Raw genomic sequence first — 23,172 nt, 5'->3', positions numbered from 1 at the left:
AGTTATTACTCCAAGCGGACGCAGTTTACCCTGCTTTTACGCCGGTTACCTCGCTTTTACACCGATTTCACTCCGCTTTTACACCGGTATATTTGACACCGGTGAATTACTCCTCCTACACCGGTGTAATTTTCTTTTAACACCGGACGGAATTAAAATGAGTCCATTTTTAACACCGCTCTTTTTACAGTGTAGTAAAAAAAATTTTATTACTACTTTATTATTGTCCTGATAATTTTTATATAAATATAAATCTATTTGTATTATTGTGGGTTTTTTTATACTATCAATAACAAAGAAATTACTGCGAACCAGTAGAAAAAATAAAATATTTTATAAAATTTTAGTGAAAAATACTTTACACAATATTGAACATTTTGTAAACTGTGACTTCGTTGATGCAGAATTCTTTTTAAATACGTGTACGTAAGTATAGTCTGAGTTGTTGCCTAGAATAATATAATTTAGATTAAATAATTTGATAATTTTACGACGAAAATAAATTAAGCTTACAAAAAAATAATGTAAAAAGATGAAACAAATATTCGTTTAAATTTTTCCATCAACTTACCACGGATCGAATTCGTTGACCTGAACAACATTATTTTATTCTTTAAAAAGTATTGTATTAATAGACTTTTTTCTATCAAACGGTTCTAAAAGTTTTAATGTTGTTATAGTAATGATCGAAATCCTTTCAATTAAACTTTTGAGACGGTCGTCATAAAAACTATTGTTCGATACATATATTTAAAATAAAAAATCAGGTCCACTTGTACTGTCAACACTCATCTTGGGTTATGACACATTGTCAACAAGAACGAGTATCTACATTTTTCTCGCATGAGCAAAGCGAGCCGTTACAAGCATACAGCAAATTTCCAGTTTCGTCATATGTATCGAAAATAGTTAGTATGATTGAAAGGTCCTAAGAAAATATATCGATGATAGTTGAAAATCAATTATTGTATATTACAATAAAAATTTCAGAGTAATGACAGCCGCAAAATTATGGTTAATCTTAAGTGGAATATTGTCTTCGATTGTGGTAATTGTTGATCCTTTACTCATAAACACTGAAAATCTCTATGAACAGTGCGCATCTAGGAATACTTTAGTAAGTAATATAAACAATAATAAATGTAAAAATCAATTAAGTAGCAATTTTATTTATTGTCTTAAATAGTGTATTCCCGGTACTGCGCGTCCATGCTGTGATAAAAAAGACGGTTGCAATCAAACTGAACCAGACAATTTATATAGATGCATTCAAAGAAGTATCAATTAATGATTTATTATAAATAACATGCATTAAAATTATGTGATTAACACAGAAAATGTTAACCAATGATATTAATGTATTTTAGGCGGATTAGGAAAGTACTGTGCACGGGATGATGAATGTGATGAAATATGGCATTCAAAATGTTCAGAAGATAGAAAGTGTGTCTGCAGGACAAATAATATTGAATTTAATGAAACGACCTGCGCACCAGTTTTAGGTGGATTTTGTTGGAAAAATGAATTATGTGCGACCGACAACGCTATTTGTATTAATAATGAATGTCAATGTAATTTTAATTATCGAAGATTAAATGATCAATGCATATTTAGTAAGTGTCTTATAAATAATTTAAAGTAAAACTAATATAGTGGTCTTAATGAATTTATTATCAACCTTAACTGTTCACATTATCAAAGATCTTTTGGGTGCGCCTTGTGAAAGCGATGATAATTGTGAACAAGTTAGGTTTGCAAAATGTTCGGAGCATAAAGTTTGTAGCTGTTCATCAAATACTTCTGAAGTTGATTCAATGCATTGTGCATCACTTATAAACGGGTTTTGCTGGACAACCGATGATTGTCTACCTGAAAATTCTATTTGTGTTAATAACAGTTGCAAATGTCAAGATTATCACATTTCTCAATCTAGTAATCGGTGCATACCAGGTAAATGATTCAGATTGAAAAGGGAACAAATAGTTTCAAAGATCCCTGTTTTTGATGCATATCTGCTCTCTTAAATTTGAAATAGTGAAAATAGTGGCAATTCACTGTTTACTAGTAAATAGTATATCATTAATTTAAATAGTGGTATTCTTTTCACTGGCAATAAGTGACTATTCACTGCCAAATAGTGACTGCCGCGTGATTTTCACTAATTCGATTGTAGAGAGTGCAGTTATTCAATTTTTAAATTATTTTAAAGTAGATAAAAAGATTAAGTTTATTGCAATTCATCCATGAATATTTTTTAATTTTAGTTCACTTAAACATGCCTTGTTTAGTAGATCAACAATGTAGTCAGTGGATGCCACATTCAATATGCTCTCTGTATGAATGTACTTGTGATGAATACTCTTTTAAAAAACTTGGGACATGTATTCCGCTTATTAACATTTACTGTTCATCGAATGACTCATGTAAAGTGAATTATTCTCTGTGCATTGATAATATATGCCAATGTAAACCTCGGTATATGTACCGCTCTTCCCGATGTATTCCCCGTAAGTATCGTTATCAGTAATAAGAAATATTATTATTAACTACCATGTTTTTTGTATCTCATATGAAATGCATAGATCGAATAATATTTGTATCCAATTTATTTACTGTAATAGTTTATAATTATTAAGGTACCGGCGGGTAATAAGGGAGATTTTGAATAGAATCGAAAATATTGCATTTAATTGTCGAAATGTATTATTAATCTTTATTTCAATACATTAGCCATAAAATGTAATGAAGTACTGGCAATTTATACCACAAAAAAACAAAAAATTAAACTCTTACAAAAACCATACGAATAGGCCTTGTTTTACTAAGGTAGGGTAATAAGGCCGAAAGGTTAAACAAACTGGAATAGTTTAATTATACTTAATAAAATTGGTATTAATTAATTTAGCAACAATACTTTTTTAAATACCGAAGACTAGATCGTTTCTTATAATTTCTTCTGCGCTACGACATCATATGACGGATGATGAAATATAGAAGACAAGAAACGTGGTATCGGGACTCTATAAACTTGTCGTAACATCTCTATAAAAAACCCTTCTACTAGAGTAGCCTTTAGCGGAGGCGGTTATTTTAAATATCATTTCTGTCACTCAGGCCTTATTACCCGACAGGCCTTATTACCCGCGGGTACCTTATATCTGATAACAGTCAATAGAATTTTTTTTACAAGATCTAAAAAATTTAATCCCGGTCTTCTTTTATACGCATATATTTTTAATTTTGATGAATTATAGTTTATTTGAATGAACCTTGCGAAAATAATGCTGATTGCGATCAAATACAAAATGCAAGATGTTCGACTGATCATGTATGTATTTGTGATAAAAATTACACTAGATTCGACGGAAGAACCTGTACATCCCCGTTCGATGAATTTTGTTATAATGATAAAGATTGTATAGCTATTAATTCAACTTGTGTTATGAATAAATGTCAATGCAAGCCTCAGTTTTCGAAGCGATCGGTATATTTATGTGAACTCTGTAAGTTTAAACCTGAGTTTCGATAATATTAAGTACTTATGACTACTTCTTTTTAATGAATTTCTAGCTAAATTAGGCATAAACTGTGAAGATGATGATGATTGTTTGGGTATACTGTATAGTAATTGTTCTGTGAACAAAAAATGTGAATGTATATCAAACTATGTAGAATACAATAGCACAGTATGTGCGCCGCTACTAGGTCAATACTGTTCAAAAAATATAATATGTGCACCTCTTAATTCTATTTGTTCAGCGAATACTTGTATATGTAAGAATAATCATATAACACATTCTAATGATAAATGTATACCACGTAAGTTGATAAATTTACTAAAGTAGGCGGTGTAATTTTGTTTATTTTAAGTCCAAATTTTCAAGTAATGAACATTAATGATTATTCTATGCTTGATAATTAAGATCATCTTTTGATGCATTGTGGTACTGATGAAGATTGCAAAGAAATACTGGATTCTAAATGCGTGAAAAATCAATGTATTTGCAAAGACAATTATGATATACTAAATTCAACAGCTTGTGCACCACTATTAGGTGAATATTGTAAAAACAATCAACAATGCGCACCTCTTAATTCAATTTGCAATAACAATAAATGTCAATGTGACTCTGATTATTTACGACGGTTTAATAATAGATGTATATCAAAAACAGGTAATAGCCAGCGTATAGTTTTGAAAAACCCCCATTATTTGACAGTTAATAATATTATTATTTATTAGGACATTTTAAAATATCATGTGATAAAGATGATGATTGTGAAAGCATTAAATATGCAAAATGTTCTAGTGAACAAAAATGCGTTTGTAAATCAAATTATATTGCTCTCGGTGATGATCGATGTATAGCTCTTATAGATGAATATTGTGATTCAGATGAAGAATGTATTTCCTATAATACTGTTTGTGTAAATAATAAGTGCCGATGTCCAGAGGGATTTACTATGAGAACCAAATACCGATGTGACCGCGGTAAAAATAAATTTTTTGAATTAGTTGTAGCATATTCATAAAGAAATATATATTCAAAATTTGATTTTTTGCACTAGTTTTGATTGGTAGTAGATGTCACAAGGATCATGATTGCGATGTGTCAATAAAAAATTCCGTATGTTTAAATAATACTACCTGTGGTTGTTCGCAGAATTATTATGCATTTAATGAATTCGAATGTGCACCTCTTTTATATCAATATTGTTTGAACAATGAAGAATGCCGTTTCAACTCTTCTATCTGCATTGAAAATAAATGTCAATGCAAACATAATTTTTATTCTGTATCAGCTAGTCAGTGTAAACCATGTAAGCAATTGATTGACTAAAATTGTATTCTAATAACTAGAGAAAAAAATTATAAACGCGAAAACCATTTTACAAGTCCTAAGGAAACAATCAATGTTTTATGATCATTTCAGTTGACTATATGTATGTATGTAATGAAGATACAGATTGTGGTGATCCATGGCATAATAAATGTTCTGGAGATAAAAAATGTCGGTGCAATTCAAACAATATTTCAATTGATAGATCAACGTGTTCACCTCTTTTAAATGGTTATTGCTGGAAAGATAGCCAATGCTTCGTGCGCAACTCAGCTTGCATTGATTATCAATGTAAATGCAAACAAAATTTTATGCCTGCATCTGGTAATCTATGCATACCAGGTAATTAAAACTATCAAAGAAAAATGATATTCATAGATATTGATCTCATAAAGTTTGATTTGTTCTTTTTTTGTTTTTCACAGTTTGAAGTAGGACTATATGCATAGTTATTCCTGTTATTAGGATAGCTTTTTTCATGGACTGCGAATGGGCTGCTGATAAATAACCGTTTAATTAGCATTCAAATATTTTTATTTTTATTATTAAATAGTCACAAGAAAAAGAAATAATAAAAATTTGATCGTTTAGATTTTATCAATTAAGGGAAGGGTTCGAAAATTAGCTTGGATATTTTTTGAAACTAGAGAGTTAGCATTATCTATGTTCTTATAATTTGCGCAGTATTTATGTATAAATATATTTTATGAGAATTTCAGTATTTGTAAAAATATAAAATCAATTAAAAATTTTTTTACTGCTTTTCGATAGCACAAGCATTAAAAAAAGTTATTATTAAATGAATGACGTGACACTTGAAAATAACAAGTTATAGTCACTGACAAAAAAAAAAACAACTATATATAACTCATCAGTCACTGATTTCACCACTAAGTTAATTGAGCGTATTCATTTGTACTATTCAATTGAATTTTTCTTAGACCAATTAATCAATAATTGACTTTCATTCTTGAATATTCCGACGATTTATCTAATATAGTGAATTGCATTCCTATTTTTTAAAACCGTATTTGTCATCAATTGTAAAAATATGAAACTTAAATAAATTAGACAGATGAAAATTAATATCTATAGAAAATATCACTTAATTGAAATTTAAAAGAAAAACATCTTGTAGAATATCAGGTCAAATGGCATCATTAATCTTATATGTAACACTATCTTTGATTATGGTAGTTGGTAATTCATTTTCTATGGATAATGAGAATTTTCATGATCAATGCGCCTTGAGAAATACCGAAGTAAGTATTCTTAACAATATATGTGAAAAATAATAAAGTATAACTTTTGTTTATTGTCTTGAATAGTGTAATGTTAGGATTGCGCGTCCATGTTGTGATCCATATGACCATTGTCAAAATAACCAACCAGACAATTTGTTTAGATGTATTAGAAAAAGTAATCTAATTAATAATCTGATTAAATAATTTAATGTTTTAAATAATATAATTAATTCTACTCATACATATTGTTTTACTTAAGTGCAATTGGGGAAATTTTGCGAATTAGATGCAGATTGTGATGAAATACGGCATTCAAAATGTTCAAAAGAAAATACGTGTATTTGCAGGATGAATAATGTTGAATTGAATGAAACAATCTGCGCACCAGTTTTAGGTGGATTTTGTTGGAAAAATGAAATATGTGCGACCGATAACGCTGTTTGTATTAATAATGAATGTACATGTAAAGATAACTATTTCCCACGAGGCAACATCCAGTGTATATTTAGTAAGAATCTTCAAATTTATTTAAAATTAATCTAATTTAGTACACAGAAAAAAAAATTCTCGACTGAAAGTGAATAGTCTTGAATCAAGAAAATGTTTTTGAAAACCTTAATTTTCTCGGATAAAGTAGAAATTTCCTTTGCCCAAGAAGACTTGACTTGGTTCCCAAAAAGGTTTGTCTTTCAAAACATTTTCGTGACTCAAGATATTAAATGTAATTAGATGTATGTGTATCTGAACTTTTTTTCTATGTACTCTTTTCCTTACTAAGTTCATTATCAATCATAACTCATATCCTTTTATATTATCAAAGATACGTTAGGTGCGCCTTGCGAGAACGATGAAATTTGTGAGCAAGTTAGGTTTGGAAAGTGTTCGGAACAAAAGATTTGTAGCTGTTCATTTAATACTTTTAAAGTTAATTCAACACATTGTGCACCTACTGTAGGTGGATTTTGCTGGACAACAGATGATTGTCTACCCAGTTATTCTGTTTGTATTGCAAACAAATGTAAATGTAGAGAGTTTAATCCTTCTCAATACCGGCCGAAATGCATACCAGGTAAATATCATTGATATAAAAATTAGTCAGATCGTAAAGGCTTTTTTCATGTAAATTTTAAGTTTTTGTTATTAGATTTCTTCGTTATGCGCAATGTGATTGACGCATAACAATTTCCTTAGCTTTGCAATGTGCTGCTATTTTAACTAGCAGTGAGAAATAATTGAAAAGTTTTAAAATTACTTATATAGATTTACTTTTTCTTTCTATAGTTCATTTAGATGAATCTTGTCTAAGTAATGATGACTGTAGAATAAATCACGCAAAATGTTCTGCTGATCATAAATGTGTTTGTGGTCTAAATTACACTCAAGTAAATAAAATAACTTGTCGACCATCATTAGGTGGTAATTGTCGAAAAAATGAAGATTGCATGGCTAGAAATTCGATCTGCGTTGATTATATATGTCAATGTAAACCAAATTTTTTACGACTGTCTCAAAATGCATGTGTTTTGCGTAAGTATAAAAATTACGCTAAAAAAAAAATCTAACAAACGGTCAACCCCAAAACTACCCGTTTTTTTCGAGCTGCCTGAGCTCAAAAATATTATTATTTGTAAATTTTTGAGCTCTTCGAGCTTAGAAAACTGTTGGACCCTCAAAACATTCATTTCCCCGAAGGAAAATCATTTTTGTCCGACGGTATCTTTGAAACGAATCAACTAATTCAAAAGTTCTTAAAGACAATCGGAGAAGCTCACCAAAACTTAGAACTGATGACATTTTGAGGCGAATCGGGCAAGTGGTTTATGAGTTATACGAAAAACCTAGAGAAAAATTTGTTTTTAACCTTTCGATTTCAACCAAGAACTCTAGAATCGGTTGCTTCATTCCAAAGATGTCGTTGGTCAAAAAAAGTGTACATCTATACACACGGACGTCCATCTGAAAATGGTCAGATAGAACCTCAAAACATCAAGATTGATACCTCTGAGGCCTCTAAACAGCCAACGAGCGCTTCAATTTTAGTCAGGATCTTCGCCTAAGAAATTCTATAGAAAATCTAGACTCAAGCCTCGGTATTGAGTAAAAAAAAATCGCGCCTTGTCATCTTCGTCACTAACGTCGGTTTAATATTGAGATAGATTCAATTTTACAATAATAATTTATTATTTTCTGAAAATTATAAAAAATATATTGCAGCTGCTTAAGTATGACATTAAATATCAATTGCGAAACACTAATTATTGCATTCAATTGCAATTATAATAAATAAATAACTCATTGAATAATAATAATTTATTAATGTAAGCTCATCTATTCCTATAGACAAAGAGGAATTAATTTAAAAAATAAATCTTCAATCACAGAATAAAATTAGATCATTGATTTTCAACAAAATTAAGATATGTCTGACAACAGTGTTATAAGTTTTGCATTGATTTTTATTTTAATCGTGAGCAATATCGTATGCTATTTGTATTATAATAATAACTTTGCAAGCTATGATGAGCGAGTGATAAATTTGATTAAAAAAGTAATAATAAGTAATTATCGTTACATTACATCCGACGAAAAAAGGATTTTTGAAGAATTAAGGGTTAATGTTGAAACAGGACTGAATAAAAATTATGCGGGGTGGTATACGACTGACTATACAAAATATATTGAATTATGCGAATTCAGCATTAAATTATTACAATATTATGCAATACACAATGATCAGAAATATCTAGATATAGTCAATAAATTGATTACGTGGTTCGAAACTCACGCATTTCCAGAAATACATTCAAAAATAAAGAGCTCAATTTTGGGTGAATATGAGTTAAGTAACTATATGATTCGATTTCTTGTAATATATGAAGTAATTGTTGTCGATAGAAGGGATAATAATGAAATAAAGACAATATGCCATAATTTTATAATTAAATATATTCCAAAATTATATAATTTAGAAACTGTGCCATCGAGAGATCGTTTTAGTCTTTTCCAAATTTATGGTAGTATAGCTAGATTATTATCAAATTATTTGAATAATTCTGGAATTTACAATAACGATATAAAGAATACAGATATGGAAGGTTTTAAAAATATGCTAAAATCATATATTCCGGCAACGACTGATCCCACTTTACTAACAGATTATAATTTTTACTATGGTGTTTGTTACGCATTCAATTTTTGGAAGGAACATTAATTCAAATACAATTTTATAACAGTATGTATTAATTAAGCCAACGGTAAATAAAAATGAAGTAAAAAATAAAAAATTTAAAAAACGGTTGACCCTGCAAGACAACCCCAAAACTATCCGCTGTTTTCGAGTTCAGGGAGCTCACCAAGGCTTAGAACTGATTACATTTTTAAACGAATCGGGCAAGTGGTTTATCAGTTATACAAAAAAAACCTAGAGAAAATTTTTTTTTTCTTTTTTCATTTTTCGTGTAACTCGAGAACTAGTCGCCTGATGATCGACTTAAAAATCTGATCAATTCTAAGTCTTGGTGAGTTCTTTCGATTTCAACCAAGAACTCTAGAATCCGTTCTTCATTCCAAAGATGTCGTTGGTCAAAAAAAGTGTACATATATACACACGGACGTCCATCTGAAAATGGTCAGATAGAACCTCAAAACATCAAGATTAATACCTCCGAGGCTTCTAAACAGCCAACAAACGCCTCAATTTTAATCAGGATCGTCGTCTAAGAAATTTTATAGAAAATCTAGACTCAAGCCTCGGTATTGAGTAAAAAAACTCGCACCTTGTCATCTTCGTCACTGACGTCGGTTTAATCTTGAGATAGATACAATTTTATAATAACAATTTATTATTTTTGATAATTATTAAAAATATATTGCAGCTGCTTGAGTATGACATTGAATATCAATTGTGAAACACTAATTATTGCATTCAATTGCAATTATAATAAACAACTAACTCATTGAATAATAATAATTTATTGATGTAAGCTCATCTATTCCTATAGACAAAGAGGAATTAATTCAAAAAATAAATCTTCAATCACAGAATAAAATTAGATCATTGATTTTCAACAAAATCAAGATATGTCTGACGACAGTGTTATAAGTTTTGCATTGATTTTTATTTTAATCGTGAGCAATATAGTATGCTATTTGTATTATAATAATTACTTTGCAAGCTATGATGAGCGAGTGATAAATTTGATTAAAAAAGTAATAATAAGTAATTATCGTTACTTTACATCCGACGAAAAAAGGATTTTTGAAGAATTAAGGGTTAATGTTGAAACAGGACTGAATAAAAATTTTGAGGGGTGGTATGAGCCTGACTATAGAAAATATCGTAAATTATGTGGATTCAGCATTAAATTATTACAATATTATGCAATACACAATGATCAGAAATATCTAGATATCGTCAATAAATTGATTCTGTGGTTCGAAACTCACGCATTTCCAGAAATACATTCAAAAGTAAAGAGCGCAGCCTGGTCTGTATATGAGTTAATTAACTATTTGATTCGATTTCTTGTAATATATGAAGTACTTGTTGTTGATAGAAGAGATAACAATAAAATAAAGACAATATGCCATAATTTTATAATTAAATATATTCCAAAATTAAATCAGATAGCAACTGGGCAATCGGGCGATGGTTTTCGTCTTTTCCAAATTTATGGTAGTATCGCTAGATTATTATCAAATTATTTGAATAATTCTGGAATTTACAATAACGATATCAATAGTACAGACATGGGAGATTTTAAAAGTATGCTAAAATCATACATTCCGGCATCGACTGGTTCCAAAAGAATAACAGATTACAATTTTTACTATGGTGTTTGTTACGCATTCAATTTTTGGAAGGAACATTAATTCAAATACAATTTTATAACAGTATGTATTAATTAAGCCAACGATTTTTTTCAATTTTCATTTTTCGTGTAACTCGTAAACTAGTCAACCGATCGACTTCAAAATCTGATCAATTCTAAGTCTTGGTGAGCTGTTTCGATTACCACCAAAAACTCTAGAATCGGTTGCTTCGTTCCAAAGATATCGTCGGACAACAAAAGTGTGCATGCACACACACGAGCGCGCGCACACATACACACGTACGTCCATCTAAAAATTGTCGGAATAGATTTTTATTCATTGAATCCAATAACTTCTCTTTTTTTTTCAATTTTCATAGCGAGAAGTTCAAAAACACTTACAAGATGAAATGGCTAAGATAAATTTTTCTTATATTAACTTACAGCTCAATTAGGGGTGATGTGTAAAGATGATAATGACTGTAATTCAATACTGAACGGAGAATGTTCTGAAGACAAAAAATGTAGATGCAAACGTGATTATGCTGAATATAATAACACATCGTGTGCACCACTTCTTGGTGCATATTGCTCTGTAGATAAACTATGTGCACTCCACAACTCTATTTGTATAAATAATATATGTATGTGCGATAAGGGTTTTTTCCGGAAGTCGTCTCGTTCATGTTTGCCATGTAAGTTAATGTCATTATTATGAAAGATAATATTAATTCGCTATTACAGAGTTTTAAAAAGTATTTAATTTAATTCTGAGCTGTTTATGATTAAGATCACTTGGGAATGAGCTGTCAAACAGATGAAACATGTGAAATACTCTTGTATTCACATTGTTCGAATGGAACATGTGTTTGTAGAGGAGGTTATGCTATGGTAAATGAAACGAGTTGTGCGCCGGTACTAGGCGAATATTGTAGGAGAAATCAACAATGCGCACCTTTGAATTCTCAGTGCGTTGACAATATATGCCTGTGTAAAAATGATTATGTACTGCAATCTGATAACAAATGCGTAGCAAGTACGTGTAACTACAACAATAGTGTATTTTATTTTGATAGCTAATAATATATCGATTGATTACAGAGTATTTAGAACTATCATGCAAAGAAGATGATGATTGTAATCAAGTCAAATTTTCAATCTGTTCTTACGATAAAAAATGTCGGTGTAACACGAATTATGTTGCTCTTGGTATCACAAAATGTATTGGGTTCATAGGTGAATATTGCGACAAAAATGAGGAATGTATTTCATACAATACTATTTGTATAAATAATAAATGTCAATGCCCACCTGGATATGCTGCCAAGTCTAAACAAGAATGTGATCTCGGTATATCTAATTTTTTTGTTTTGTTTAATCTTGCGAGTTATTCGGAGAATAAATGTTTATAACTGTTTTATTTTTTTAAAAAAAGTTTCAATAGGTGTAACATGTCAGACAGACCATGATTGTAAGACCTGGATGAAAAATTCTGTGTGTTCAACCGATGCAGTATGTGTTTGTCGACATAATTTTTACGTATTAAATAAATCAGAATGTGTGCCTTCGTTATCTGAATATTGTTTGAATAACGACGAATGTCGTATGAATTTTTCTATCTGTATTGACCATAAATGTCAATGCAAAGAAAATTTCAGATCTATTTCAATAAATCAGTGTGTTGCACGTAAGTGTACACGGAAAGAAATTTTCTTTAAAAATTACTGTGATATTCACTGTAATCGTGGGACAGAATGCGGCGTTTTTATTTATTACCATTTTTGAAGTAAAAATTACGAAAAAATTTATTTATTTTGTGGTAGACTTCATAAAATTTACCGAAAACCGAATAAAATTTACAGTAGACTACGGTAAAATTTGTTGAAAAAAAGTTAAAAATTATCTCACTTACCGACAAATGATTAGGTCGTGTCATTGGTCCCACGATTACTGTGAATATAACGGTATTTTTTAAAGAAAATTTCTTTTTGAGTGTAATTAAATAATCAATGATATTCAGTTTTGAATATTTTAATGTCAATAAACGAAGAGTACTTAATTGCGTTCATTGAATTAATAAATTTTTCGTATTTTTTCAGTTACTTCTGTATATCGTTGTAATGATAATTCGGATTGTGGTGATCCATGGCACAATAAGTGTTCAGCAGAAAAAATATGTGTTTGTAATTCAAACAATATATCAATAAACAAATCAACATGCTCGCCTCTTCTGAATGGTTATTGTTGGACCGATCGTCAATGTGCCGTTGCAAATTCATTTTGTTTTGATTACCGATGCAAATGCAATCATACATTCGTGCCTGTATCAAAAAATCTGTGCTTGCCACTCTGAAAAACTTCCTATTTACACTTTTTTTGAATTCGTTAAATATAATCAATTTAAATAATTTCCACTTAATGAACTTAATCAGTTAATCATATAGTCATTTACAGTATAAAGTATGAATATATATTTTGCCCAATATTCTGCAATGAATACTATTTCTGTATCTATCGACTTAAAATTACTGGCTAATAAATATATAATTCATTTTTATCAATAGACCCGAGACATATTTTATTATAAATGTTAACCATATTATGATTCTTTAATAAATAAATATAATATTAATCATTAAAAGTTGATTGTATCTCATAAATTGAATCACTCGGGACATATTTGATTTTCCTTGCGTCATGATTAGACATTATTCCGCTACCCGCGTTACTCAGAAGCCCGAAGGGCTAGTCTGCACGTACGTCCCTCTCAAGAGAAATACGCTATGCAATTATACACGGACGATTGCACCGTCATAAATATTCATATGGCTTGACTTCTCTCATAACACATATACATATATATTTCCATATGTATGAGTATAAATTCAGTAGCTTCTTATTTTGCTAAACTATATCTATTATAGATATTTACACCTCAGAATGTAAAAAAAAAACTGAGATTATTTATTACATAAAATTAACACTTTAATGTAGGGCAGGGCGGGGCTAGTTGATCATAGGGGCAAGTTGTGCAATTGAAATATCTCGAAAACTAAACTACTTACAACAAAAGTTTAAATGGTGAAAAGAAAGGGTTACGGGAGAAGAACACATTGCATGATTATTAATTGTCATCCAGTGCTCAGACTAATTAACAGAAAACTTTGTTTTTTTTTGGGTCAAAAAAAAAAAAAAACAGGTCTTCAGAATTTTTCTCCTATACTCGTATAAAAATACTTTTTCGTGATCACGTAAGTATTCAAAGATAATTTAATTATTGCTATTTCGACTATATATGGTTATTTATTTTTAACTCTTATCATTTTTTTATAATTGAACTTTTACTTTGTTGCCTCATTTGAGGCTAGTTGAGCATAGCGCGCTCAATGCATTAAATGCGTGCCGAGCGTCGATCTAACCTATATGTTTGTATACATGCAATTGTGATAGTGACAAAAATGATTTAATGATTTTGGGATTATTAATCATCTAGCAATATTTTTGGTCTCATAATTAGTCACTACTTTAATTTGATATTTATTTACTTGATAATTATTGTTAAATAAATAATTTTAAATACAAAAAGTGTATTAATAATCCAAAAATTGGGAACTTTTAATTTTGGTTGATTTTATTTTAAATATCAAAGTTATAATAATAATATAAGTATGCAACAGTCATAATAAATAAATATTTTCTTGTTAATTACAATATTATGTTGTATTCATACGATTTTATACAGTCATTCCGTTTATTTTAGCCATTGCACAACTAGCCCCGTACTATGCTCAACTAGCCTCACTAGGGGGCACGTTGAGCAATTTGGAGCGCTCGCTTATTTCTTGGAATAACTTGTAAATTTACACTCGGATCGTTTTTGTGTCGCTAGACCATTTGAAGAAGACTAAATTACGAAGCTAACAGCACATGAATTGATTAAATCCAATGCATCGTCTTAAAGTTATGGAAGATCAAACCAAAAAGTGATCAACTAACACTTACATACAAAAAGTATCTCACGACCTCCGAAGGCGGCTTAACGATTCAATTTGTTATAATTATAATGCAACAACCATTGCCCTATAGGTTAAATGTTTTTTCTTTAATTGTTATCATTATTTTAGTATTTTATTTTTAAAAAATATTCTATATATAAATATATCTCACTGTCCTTGCGTGCTCTGTCATTGGTACCACTTAAGTAACCACAAGACTCGACATACATGCGTGGGTGTTCCATTCCTCATGGATTCTTTTGCTTATTATGAGAGATAATAAATGAAAGTATACTGTCGGTGTCAATCTTCACGAGAATTTATTTAATATTATTTTTTATTTTAACATATGTGTATACATGTATATATGACGATTAGATGTGGATTGTCAAAGAAAGAAAAGTTGAGTAGCCGGTTGTGTTTTATTGCAGCAGGTGGTCTTTTATGAAAAGTTAAGTATTAAAAATAACTTTTTTATTTTATTTTAGATAAATAAATGTAAAGCATTTAATTATAAGATTTTATACGATTAATCGCTAATCAGATTTTGATTTGATACGGTTACTATAGTTCACGGTAAACAATTTATTTTGAAAAAACGGATAAAATATTTGTGAATTTATTGGTTAAATAAAAGTAATGGTATAATATGACTTTTAAAATCAACAACTTAAAATAGCTTTTGAAAGAATGTTGCGAGATAAAAGTGTATGGAAATATGTTAATAATGCAAAGTATCATGTAATATAATACTCATATGTTTTTAGTGTTTATATGAATGTAATAACAATGAAAATAAATAATAAGAGAGAGAGAGAGAGAGATGAATGAGGAATGATGAAAATCTTTGATAGGCATATAGAGTGAATTTACTCGTGTAGCTTCACGTTCCTTTATACAGATATATCAAGTGGGGTCAATTGGATACCAAGACATGGCTCCCACACTTCGCCGAATTTATCTGACGTTAAGATCGATGCCGAGTATTGTCATTTATTGTTTTTAATTGTTATTGTACTAGACGTATTTTGTAGATTTCTTTTTTTTTGCTTACTGTTCGGCATTTTTTGAATTACCGGAGGCAAAGTGGTCATAGCAAAATTTTAAGTGAAACAAAATTCAGGAGATTTTGAAAACTTCCAAAAGTTACAGAAACATCAAAAAAATTGTTATGAAAGTAATTTTTTATTACAATTTTCATTTTAGGGGAACCTAGGACATGAGCCATCATTTCATGAGGAAAAAAAATTTTTTTTTCTGCCCTCCGGCCGGAAAGTGGCAACTTTCGGGCCGCTGCCCTAAACGAAGTTGCAACTTTCCGGCTTCGTCGAGCAGAAAAATAGTATACGCACCTTGGCCAGTAAAAAAGAAAGCCTCAGACCACATGTTTGTCAGCCTCGGCTTCGCCTCGGCCAACAATTACATGTGCTCTGAGACTTTTCTTATTTTACTGGCCTAGGTATGTAATATACTATTTATTCAAAAAATCTTAGATATGGACGATTCAAAACGTCCGGTATACATGAAGGTCAATTAATAATTTTTTACTTCATTTTATTTACCGCTGACTTAATTACCACCTATTGTTATATAATTGTATTCGAATAAATATTACTTCCAGAAATTGAATGCATAACAAACGCCATAGTAGAAATTAGAATTCTTTACTATATCGAGATCAGCCGTTTTCTGCATAAATGATTTTAAACCATTTTTTTTAAACTTTTCCATCTCCGGACTGTTTATATCATTATTGTAAATTGTAGAATTATTCAAATAATTTGATAATAATCTAGGTACATTACTGTACATTAAGTTGGAAATATCTGAAACAATCGCCCATGTGTTTACATGATTCAATTTTGGAATAAATTCAATTATAAAATTGTGACATACTGCCTTTGTTTCATTGCTAGCATTGCTTTTATCAGCAATTACTTCATATATTACAAGAAATCTGATGAAATTTTGATGCAAGTTATGGGTTTCAGGAAAATTTGGATCATCAAAATGTACTTGTGGTATTACGTCCTTTTTAATTAACGCGATAATTTTAGTGACGATATCAAGATAATTTTTATCAGCGTGTATTGCATAATATTGTAATAATTGAATGCTGAATTCACACAAACTATCGAATTTCTTAATGTCAATCTTACGCCAGCCCTCAAAATTTTTATTCAGTCCTGTTTCAACATTAACCCTTAATTCTTCAATAATCTTTCTTTCGTTGGATGTAAAGTAACGATGATTACTTATTATTACTTTTTTAATCAAATTTATCACTCGCTCATCATATCTTGCAAAGTAATTATTATAATACAATAAGCATACGATATTGCTCACGATTAAAATAAAAATTAATGCAAAACTTATAACACTATACTCAGACATATCTTAATTTGTTTGAAAATCAATGATCTAATTTTATTCTGTGATTGGAGATTTATTTTTTAAATTAATCCCTCTTTGTCTATAGAAATAGATGAGCTTACATTAATAAATTATTATTATTCAATGAGTTAGTTGTTTATTATAATTGCAATTGAATGCAATAATTAGTGTTTCACAATTGATATTTAATGTCATACTCAAGCAGCTGCAATATATCTTTAATAATCATCAGAAAATAACAAATTGTTATTAAAAAATTTTTATTCGACGGAGTCGACAAGGCGCAAGTTTGTTACTCCGTAGACTAGGGTTCGAAACCTGGCCTAGGCGCTTAATATTAAAGACCCAGTAGTGAGTGCTAAATCACAAGTAGAGGATTCAACTGTACCGGCCGAATTTTTTTGAGAGAAAAGTTTGAGCTACACTGCGATTTCATTATTACTTGCTGACAATATGATTATGAAGAAAAAAAATTGTTTTTGTACGGGAATATTTTACTTGACGTAAAACAAGAATTTAGTATCCAAGAAAAAAAAAATAGTTGATTCATGAATTTTTTTTTTTCTGTGAACTTGTCGATTGGTTCTAGACTATTGACTATAAACCTCGCAAACATTTGCATTTTATTTTTATTTATACCAAAATATGCTGAGATAATTTTTAAAAATTTAATTTGCCTTAAAAGGGCATTTAATATCATCATTATTATTAATTAATCATAAATTATAATTGCTCAAATTATTTTTTTTTATTCCAGAATTCAAAAGCTGAACATAGATAGTAATAAAAATCGTAATTATCAATTTTATCAATGGTATTGTTGGACGTAATAATTTTATTCAAAATCTGTTTAAACGTATCCATTTGATTATTACTGATATCAGCATTATATTGTATCTTATTGTTTATGTAATTTGTCAATAAACGTGGTATATTACCATAAACTTTCAAAGTGTTTTTTGTGGGATCTTTATCTTTTATTTTATTTAATTCAGGTATCAGTTTATTTATAAAGTCATAACATATTGCGTTAGTACTGACATTGTTACTGTGATCTGCAATATATTGATACATCACAAGAAATGGCGCTAAATCCTTCGTTAAGATACCATCATTGTATTCTGGATCAGTTTCTGAAAACTTTGTATTCACTGTAACTTTTTTATTTATTATTTCAATTATTTTGACAACAATATTCAAGTACTTTTTTTCAGAGTAAACTCCATAATGCTTTAGTACTCTAGTCCCAAAGGAACATAATGTCTTCAAATTTCCTTCATTGGTATTAATCGATGGAAATTTATTATTTATTTTAGTCTCTGAATCATTGGAAAAATCGTCAATTTCCTTATGTTCACTTGCTGTAAGATACTCGTAATTACTTATCATTATTCTTCTAATAAGCTCTACTACTGGGTCTTCTACTGGTTCTTCTGGTTTCTTGGTGTTGTAAAAGTATATACAATACACATTTGCTACGATTAATAAAATGATAATTAAAACCAGAACTGTACTAGCCATTTTTAAACCAAAATTATTTTCTTTTTTTTTGTAATATTGTCGTTGTATTCTAAATAGATAATCTAATTCATTTCAATGCGTGCCATTACTTCAATACAATTTGTCTTTTCTGAAATTGTTATATATGTGCGTATGACTCTATGCGACACATAGAGATAAACGTAGTGTTAGTAACAGTTCATTGATATCTCACTCATTGTGATACAATTGTGTGATAATTACAATTGCGCGCCTCAAATACGAAGCGGTAAAGTAGGGCTCTACTTTTATTTTTATTATTCAGAATGTGTTGTAGCATACTGCAAATATTAGTAAACTATTTTATAATAACCTCTACAAAAATTACTTATACTGGTATATGTTCCGGATGATGTTTCGGCCCTACACGGAAAAAAAATATCGTGACCATAGTTTAGCTATTTGATAATTAGTGTGAGTAGTCATACTTATAGTGCTGATAGCAATTCGGATCGTGAATGAGACTAGAATGGATCGCGATAGTAGCTTTAAAGATTGCTCCCTTCACGCTATGCGCATCAGGATCTATTAGATCGTTCCAATCACGATATTTATTTTTCCGTGTAACATAAATGTAGATGTATTTGCAGCACATATAGTCGAAGGCGGGCAAAATGGGACCGCTAAGCAAATAATGGATTTTTGTGCATTTCAATACAGTGAATCTTCTTTTTTTCACTTACATTTGAAGTAATTAAACCAAATTTCCAGCTGCCATAGAAAAAAAAATTTTTTTCCCGCGCGGGCTTTTATTTAAAAAACATGACACAGCAAAGAAGACACTGTATGTATTTTTTTGTGGCTGACAAGATTTTTATCAAATTTTTGGAGGTGGTCCGGTTTATCCCCCCGGTCTTTTTAAAAAAAAAAATTTTCACTCTCAGTCAGAGTATGGTAAAAAAAATATTTAACATGTTTAAGATAAAAAATTATTCAAATCAGATGCTTTAAAATTTTGATGATGAAATTAATCTCCGACTGGATAAAAATTTTTAATGTTTGAGATTTAAATTTTAAATATGAAAAATGTAAATAAATATTTTCTCTGTTTTAAATAAATTTATAATCTTACTATATACCAAAATTAATATACAAACAGTTATAATGACCAAAAAAAACATTAAAGACATAATAGTTACTTTGAAACAAAATTCTTAAAGTGAGCTATACCGCAACTTGAACGCTTTGTTTTACCACCAGACCATGGAATTCTCTTTTAAACGTCAGTTGAAACAAAACTGGCTGGTATAATGTGTTTGAAGTGCACGCACGTGGGTGATGTACACCACCCACGCTACCTATTCTTGGAGACTCTTAATGTTCCTTATTCCGAGTGAATGCAAAGTATGTCTTTGTAGAATTAGTGTTTAACTGTTTTAATCCGACTGACAACATATTCTCAGACATTTAATAATCTTACAATAAATTACACGCTTGATTGAGTTGCTCTCTAAACCTCTTATAATTTTTACATATAGTCAATATTCAATAATAAAATAATAAATTAAATATAAGCATATACATTGATTGTAAACTTGTACACTACAAAGAAATACACTGTAGCGGTCATCTCATCGGTGGTCTTTTAATAATAAACCAACTGACAGAGTGCAAGTAAATTAAAAAAATCGTTAACAAGTTGACGTTATAAATTATTAATGCTTATCCAAATTATAAGCACAACATTTTTATCCTCCACTCAACGGGAGAGCAACATTGTATCTCTCAACGCATTTAAACATTTAATTAATGTTTTTTTTACTGCATTTAATTCAGACATTTTTTTTTAATTCAGTCTCACTGAAATTTGAGATTTTTTTGGAAGACAGTTCTCTTAATTTTTTTTTTAATTCTTGTCATTAATAATCGTGTAATTACTTGATAATTTCTGTAATCAAATTACTAGAAGTTTGGATTTAACGTGATGTTTATAGTGTGGATATTTAATGTCTTCTTACATTTAAAATATAAATTAAGTTGCGAAAAAAAATAAAAAGTAGAAAAAAAAAAAATATTAGAGGATTAATTTATTTAATAAATATGAAATATAATTATTGATTATTATGAAAATATAACAGTGTCAAGTAGTTTTTAAGGATTTTTAAGATGTTTAAATTAAATTATATGTTCATGAATGAGATAAAGCGTCGTAAGTGAAGGATGAAGTAATGGATTAATCTTTTAGTATCGCGTACCTGACTCGTAGACGTCGGTGTTTTTCTGCTGTAAAACATTTTATGTTATCTTTGCAAGACGTAAAATCACATCTCTACACAAATACAACTGTCACGTTTCTTTGATAAACAAATATATCTATATTTAAAAAATAAATTATGAAATAGCAGTTAATTGAACCATCATCAAACAATATCAGTAAATTTTCATTTTTTTTTTTATTTGTTAATTATGGTTATGTCGGTTATTTTATATTGCAGAAAAGCATCGGCTTTTGAATATTTAGATTTTATTCGTAGGTTGACTGATTGTGTCATGAGTGCGATGAGGATAACACATTTTTACTATCTTCCATTATTCCTTACAGGCCCGAGTCGAAATATTAGACGTAAGTTGAACGTTCTTAACGATTTGAACGTAATTTGAACGTTCTTAACGTTTTAAACGTAAATTGAATGTTTTGAAAGTAATTTAAACAATTTTTTTGTATTTTGGTTTATAAAAAAATTGGTAATTTCATGAGTTATGATTTTAGTTTAATGATAACATCAATTAATTTATTTCAATATTTGTAATCACAATTTTCGTCACCTTGATATCATAATATATGAATAGATATACATATATAGTGTTAAAGATAGAAGTATGAAACTGAAAACAATTTTTTTTCAAAATACGAATTCTTTATTTAAGAGCCAGAAAAGCGGACGGCAAAATTTTAGGGAATTGACGTGATTATAATCCAGGAGTACAAAATCGATGAAAAAAATTTTTTGGTATATGCTTATGTTTTCTTATTGGAAGTATAAATGAGTTTTAGTTTTATAATAAATATTTTTTCAATTTATGATTCTCCAATCTACGTTCAAAACGTTAAAATCGTTCAATTTACGTCTGATATTTCGACTCAGGCAGTGCTAAAGAGTTGTTACAAATTACTTACTGAAAATTTAATTACGCAAGAAAAAAAAAGGCCAATTAAAAAAAAAATTATGGTCGTTCAAATAATTACCTAGTATAAAATTAATTATACTACTAAAGTTTTCTAATGCCAACTACGACAAGCATATTATTGAAGAATTAAATAAAATTATCCGAGTATTTTATTCGTAATCGAACAATTTTGAATTTTCATGTAATTAAAGTACCGGACATTAATTGCCCGCTCAAATGTAGTTGACATCAGATAATTAAATATTAAATACATACAATCTATTGTATTTCTATCATTGATAAGAATTTTATTTTCCGTAATTAATGACCCAGCTTTCACTGGGTTCTCCAAAAATATCTGATACTCATTTGAGTAATTCCCCTCCACGGTAATCTTTAGTAAAAGGCGAAAGATTAATACGTGTCGAAGGGAAACCAGAGTAATTCATAATTATTTCGGAAGCGAACTTATTACTTCTGAAATAATGATTTGCTTGGAGTAAAAAATCGTCGATTTGGCCACCTAGCGGCACACATACTCACTAAAACACCTATTATGCGTAAATTTTAACGAGCAAATGAAAAAAATCTCAAGGATTTAGTCCATAAATAAAATTTTTTAAAATTATAAAAAAAATTATTTAAAACTTTCCCTTTTTTTATATAAATTGCAAGTAGGAAATTTTTGTTATTGCTGTCAATTTTTATTTGGTAATCAGTAGTATATTTTTTTTTCGAGATATAAATAAATGCGGTGATCCGAATGATCTTGGTAATATTCCACGCGAATAATAAAGATAATTAAGTTTTTAATCAATAAATAATTTAAAAAAATGAATGATATTATTGATGATTATGAAAATGATTGAAACTATTATGTAATACAACCGCAGTAACCTTGAAATAATAATTGTGTTACTTAGAGCATTTCCGAGATGATGTTATTATCAATCAGTACGGTTCAATTACTGTGAAAAACTAGTTCAGCAAATTGATAGTAATGAACGGATATAAATATATCCAAGTGTGTAATTTATAATCATCTCAGTTGCTATCGATTGTTTGTTCTAGCAAGTAAATAATTAAAATTATTGAAATGAAATTATTGATATTCGTTTCTTGTCTGCTGGTTGCAATTCAATTAACAACGCAAAAGGCTATGATTGGTTAGTAAACTTTTCATTTACTGTTATCATAAAATGTTGCTATTCGATTCTGAAAAAGTAATAGATGAGTATTC

The 23,172-nt window shown here is 29.3% G+C and overlaps 3 protein-coding genes and 1 non-coding gene across 4 annotated transcripts; 2 read left to right on the top strand and 2 right to left on the bottom strand.

Moving 5' to 3' along the window:
* The first annotated feature begins 8,440 nt into the window (after nt 1–8,440).
* Nucleotides 8,441–9,508, top strand: LOC130673972 (uncharacterized). The gene has a single exon (XM_057479207.1). The coding sequence runs from the start codon at nt 8,505–8,507 to the stop codon at nt 9,294–9,296; it is 792 nt and encodes a 263-aa protein (XP_057335190.1). The 5' UTR covers nt 8,441–8,504; the 3' UTR covers nt 9,297–9,508.
* Nucleotides 9,509–11,356: 1,848 nt separating this feature from the next.
* Nucleotides 11,357–13,249, top strand: LOC130673300 (prion-like-(Q/N-rich) domain-bearing protein 25). The gene is made up of 4 exons (XM_057478273.1): nt 11,357–11,540; nt 11,687–11,932; nt 11,998–12,246; nt 12,996–13,249. The coding sequence occupies exons 1-4, from the start codon at nt 11,357–11,359 to the stop codon at nt 13,247–13,249; spliced, it is 933 nt and encodes a 310-aa protein (XP_057334256.1).
* A 4,591-nt stretch (nt 13,250–17,840) lies between these two features.
* On the bottom strand, nt 17,841–18,845 carry LOC130673974 (uncharacterized). Its single transcript, XM_057479208.1, has one exon. The coding sequence runs from the start codon at nt 18,804–18,806 to the stop codon at nt 18,024–18,026; it is 783 nt and encodes a 260-aa protein (XP_057335191.1). The 5' UTR covers nt 18,807–18,845; the 3' UTR covers nt 17,841–18,023.
* A 3,413-nt stretch (nt 18,846–22,258) lies between these two features.
* Nucleotides 22,259–22,376, bottom strand: LOC130674085 (U5 spliceosomal RNA). The gene has a single exon (XR_008990980.1). It is a non-coding gene; the product is annotated as a U5 spliceosomal RNA (small nuclear RNA).
* Nucleotides 22,377–23,172: the final 796 nt, after the last annotated feature.

The sequence above is a fragment of the Microplitis mediator genome, chromosome 8, assembly GCF_029852145.1.
Source record: "Microplitis mediator isolate UGA2020A chromosome 8, iyMicMedi2.1, whole genome shotgun sequence".
NCBI classification, from domain to species: domain Eukaryota; kingdom Metazoa; phylum Arthropoda; class Insecta; order Hymenoptera; family Braconidae; genus Microplitis; species Microplitis mediator.
Note: the sequence above shows the minus strand (reverse complement) of the source record. Positions and strands in the feature narration are given on the sequence as shown.